A 5,082-nucleotide genomic window follows, 5' to 3' on the forward strand; every position below is an offset into this window, starting at 1 on the left:
ATATGTGATCATAGCTGTTTATATCAATTATCTTAAATAAAGAAATCTATGAAGCCATTCAACTTTTAAAGAAAGATTTTAAAATAAAAAAAAATCAAGTATTACGTTGATTTACATATTGAGCATATAACTAATGACTTACTTATACATCAAACAACTTATACCGAAAAGATTTTAAAATATTTTAATATGGACAAGACAAAAACCATTAAGTACTCATATGGTTGTTAGATCTTAATATTGATACTAATCCATTTCATCCTCTAGAAGATCATGAAGATCTTCTTGGTTCAGAAGTTCCATATTTTAGTGCAATTGGGGCTCTTATGTATCTTATAAATTATACAAGATCTGACATTTCTTTTGCAGTTAATTTGTTGACAAGGTTCAGCTCAGCCCCTACCAAAAGACATTGGAATGGGATCAAACAAATAGTTTGATACCTTCGGGGAACTACTGATTTATAATTATTTTATTCTAACAACTCGAAACAAGATTTGTTTGGTTATACATATGCAGATTATTTATCTGATCTACATAAAGCTAAATCTCAAACTGGATATGTATTCCTAAATGAAGGCACCGCAATATCATGACGTTCTCAAAACAAACACTTGTTGCAACATCATCAAATCATGCCGAAGTGATTGCATTACATGAAGCTACTCGGGAATGATTTTAGTTAAGATCAATGATACAAATCATTATTGATTCTTGTGGACTAGAACGCTATAAAAGCCCAACAACTATCTATGAAGATAATACAGCTTACATAGTACAAATGAAAGAAGAGTATCAAAAATGACAGAACAAAACATAAATGCTGACGAGGCGCTAAAGCTATAAACGGTCTTAACGGTCATAAGTTTGATGGAAAAGAATGGTATATTGGTAAGGCTCAGAAAAAGACTGAAAGGGAATAGGAATTGAAACAACAGTTTGAACAAACCATGAAGGAGACTGTAGACAAATCACGAGGGCCAAACTTGTACATAAAAGATTTAGATGATACAGTTTCAGATGAAAACCTCAGATTTTTCTCATATACTCAAGATATCGTAAAAGACAACCAGATTAAAATGAGATACGTTCAATCAACAACTCTGCTGATCTTTATACCAAAGCACTGCTAACTGCTATTTTCAGAACACACGTTCATAATATTGGCATGAGGCATGTTCAGAAGAAGTAACAACTCAGGCGTTGCCTACTTGAGGGGGAGTCAACTTTATGCTGCACTCTTTTTCCCTTAGCTAAAGTTTTATCCCAATGAGTTTTCTTTAGCAAGGTTTTTAACGAGGCAGTACTAGTTATTCTCTAATAAAATTGTCATCCAAGGGGGAGTGTTATAAAATATCTAGATTGTGTTATAAAATATCTAGATTGGATGTTAATTTTATTATTATTATATTTCTTGCATAGTAATATTTTATACTATAAATAGACATGTATGGTAACCATTTAAGGTGCACCATTTCTCTTGAAATATCAATATCAATATTTCTTCTCTCCTTCTTCTCTCTTTTTCTCTCTTTGTTCTTATAACCATTAAAGGTAGTTATAAGCCTACTGAATTATAACACCTTGCTAGATTTAGAGAAACCAAAATTACTTTTTACTAAAGTTAATTAATTAATTTATTTTTTTAAGATTTGCATGTTTTTTTTTATTATAACCTTCAAAGACGTTTCTAATGTTGTCATCATCCCACGTATCCAATGCTTAATCTCATACTCGTTTTAGTAGAGAAACATCCAAATTACGTACCAAATGTTAAATACATTATCACTAAAAATCAACATGAATAAACTTCTTATCTTAAAACACGACAAGTCCAAGCAGAAGCAGAGTACAAAGCGGTCTCTTTCCAACCTAACCTAAGTGTCCCATCAACTTGGGCAAGCCTATAACCATGTGTTGATGGAAACATGTTTAGAATCAATTGTGCTTGTGCCAATGAGTTACTACTCATTGGCACTTGCAAGAAACCGTTTCGTCCGAGCTCACTTCTCCAAACCTTAAATTTATCATCTCCACTCCTCCCTGGCCCACCAACCGCAAGCACGTTGTTGATCTCTCTATGAATCAAAGAGTGCTCAACACGATGGCGGTGGTTGTCATCGTTAGGGAGGAATGCCCCAAGAGAATCAAATATAGCGGAGTAGTAATGAAGAGAACCAACAAACCGGTCTAAGAACGAGCCTCCATGAGATATGTCTTGTTCGACTAAGGTGATAATTCTAGGGTTAAGTTCTAGCAAAAGTCTCATGGTCTTCCAATCGGTTCCTGTTGCGTCATAAAGTGAATGTTGTAGCCAATGTATAGCTAATGTGTCCCCTCTTCGAATTTGTAGCATCGAGAGGTCGCTAATGTCTCCGAGTTTTTTTACGACGGGGTGAAACTCGAATGACATCCCAAGACGTTTTGCAAAATTTGAAAGTTGTTTGCCGGTCTCAACCAGAAGTTCCATGGAAGTACCCATGCCGGTCATTCTAACATGTGGTGGGCCCTCCATTCGCGTGGCTAAGATGTGAAACAGTGCGGGCCATTGCAATCCTTGCATGATATCGAGGTCCACTATGTGGACCTTGTCTCGGTGCTGAAAAGCCTCGAGAATGGCTTGGTTAGAGGTAAAGTGAGCGAATTTGACAAAAGGAGAGATGTTATTAAAGACTTGAAATGCACCGTGAATGAGCTTATGGTTAGTTAAAGGTGAGCAAAATCCTAACCATGAGTTTATAACCCTACTAGCCATGGCTTTTGCGAAATAAGCAACAACTCTTTCACCACAAGATGGTGCATAAGGGGAAGCCATTTGAGTTAACTCAAGCACCATTCTATGAGCCTCACCTAAGTTATCAACCGAAATAGCAACCGCACACTCAAACAAAAGCCCTATCAAATTCAACCCTTTGTTACCTTGTTCTCCAAATTGAACTTCATTGGACCAATTCCCTCTTGCCATCTTTCGTGGTCTTGTTTCGCTCATTTGAGGTGAAACGCTACCATAAGTTGGCACGTTGGCATGCGTTTGTAAACTCTCTTCAGGGTTGGATTCCGGCAAGTCTTCAATGAGCGTCTTGGTGACATGTTCAACCCATTCTGATAACTCATTCGGTCTCTCCGAGTTCATAGGTAGCTTTGAACCATAATCACTAAAACCATTCATAGTACTAGATTGAGTTGTAGCCGTAGTTGCATAACCACCAATAGTGTTATTATAGTCCCATTGTTCATGGGGTTGGATCAGTTCAAGGGCACCTTGAACCACTTCTAAACCTGCTCTCATTTTGCTTATTTGAATAATTCTTGAAAGATATAAATGAGATAAATTAAGTAAAGAGTTCTAAATAAACGTATAAAGGGTTGCAGGCCAAATCAAGAATGCAAATATATGTGTATATATATGAAGAATTGAACAATAACTTAATGAATTGGTCATTAGTTAAAGACTAATATAATATAAGAGATGAATGTAACTAAAGAGTACGTAGCCATGGCCGGCATAGTTTAGAGTTCAAACAATGACTACAAGTTAAGATGCTAATGGACAAACACTCCACGTTGGTTTTGGTAGTGATTTATTATTATTTTTGTATATTTTTTTGTAATGATTATGGTTCTATTATGTTAATATATACAACCCAAATCATGAAATTAGACTTGTTCGTTTGATTATGTCATCATTTTTAACATAGTTCGATCAAAAAGACTACGCTTTTGGATTTGAATATCATATTTACGCGTAACGGTTGACGACCAAATGTTTTCCTTTTTAGCGATGTCGTTTAGAATCATGCCAAAAGAAGTTTTGATGATCTATGTTTTAAGTAAATGTAGAATTTAGAATGTAAAAGTCGATTTTAAAAATCATATACTCCGTACTTTGTACGAGTTGTCATATTATTATCGACTAACAAGAAAAATTAAGTTATTTATAGCATAAAAACACGCCAACAGTTAATACGATGTAATATTTATAAAATATATAAAAATGATAATCGGTTTTGTATGACATCGGTTTACTTGAAATGAATTAAGTTTATTATGATCTTAAAAGAACGGGTCAAATACGGTAAACGAATTAATGTACTGCTCATACTTACTTCATCTTTGATAGGATTCTTAATACTTAATTTCTATGATGGACATTTGCTATGATAGGTCATTATGGTTCCGGGGTTAATCTAGTTGGACATGAGTCACTACAAAAAATTGTTAATTTTTTAACACTTATTTTTTAACACTCGGTGAAAGCGTTAAAAATAATATAAACTTTTAACACTTATGTTAGTTAAAAAATTAAGGAGATATTTTTAACAAATAAAAGTGTCAAGAACTTTTAAACGTTTCAATCCGCCAATAAGAAAAACAAATCTTGACACGTAGAAGAATTAAAATAGACAAAATTGCTGAAATGGTTCCTGTGGTTTGTACCAAAATCCTGATTTCGTCCCTGTGCTTTTTTTTATGGATTTGGTCCTGGTAATTTGTAAAAGTTGCTGATTTAGTCCCTCTGACTGACGGCCGTCAAAAAATTCCGTTAACTCCAGTCATGTGCCAAACATGTGAGGGTATTTTCGTCCGTTTCTTTTCTTTATTAACAAAATTGTTGAAATCGTCCCTGTAGTTTGTACCCTATATTTGTTTCATTTAATCATACATCACCAAAGATCATCAATCCTTTATCATCATCATTGACCAACAATTCATACACATCAAAACTAGAAAATAATAAAAGAAAAATACACAGTACTCGTTACATTCATTCAATATACAGTACTAGTAATTATGCGAACGTAATGCTTCAGATCTGCAAAAGAAATATTCATCTACTTCATAAACCTCAACCATAAATTAAATCATAACTATACCAAATTAAGGGCATATTGCGATTCTTCTAATTATAACAAACTCATACAAAATCATCATCAATATAATTATAACAAAAATCATAAACATGGATATAAGTATTCTTCGTCTGCATATTATAGTTCTTCAAAGCATTCTTTGTACCATCATCATCTTCAAAACTCAGATCTGAAATTGCCGTCCGTACCATCATCATCTTCGTTTCTGTTA

The 5,082-nt window shown here is 34.1% G+C and overlaps 1 protein-coding gene across 1 annotated transcript; it reads right to left on the minus strand.

The window, feature by feature from the left end:
- Positions 1-1,813: 1,813 nt before the first annotated feature.
- LOC139841381 (scarecrow-like protein 23) lies at positions 1,814-3,289 on the minus strand. The gene has a single exon (XM_071831601.1). The coding sequence runs from the start codon at positions 3,287-3,289 to the stop codon at positions 1,814-1,816; it is 1,476 nt and encodes a 491-aa protein (XP_071687702.1).
- Positions 3,290-5,082: the final 1,793 nt, after the last annotated feature.

This window comes from Rutidosis leptorrhynchoides, chromosome 4 (genome assembly GCF_046630445.1).
Source record: "Rutidosis leptorrhynchoides isolate AG116_Rl617_1_P2 chromosome 4, CSIRO_AGI_Rlap_v1, whole genome shotgun sequence".
Lineage (NCBI taxonomy): Eukaryota > Viridiplantae > Streptophyta > Magnoliopsida > Asterales > Asteraceae > Rutidosis > Rutidosis leptorrhynchoides.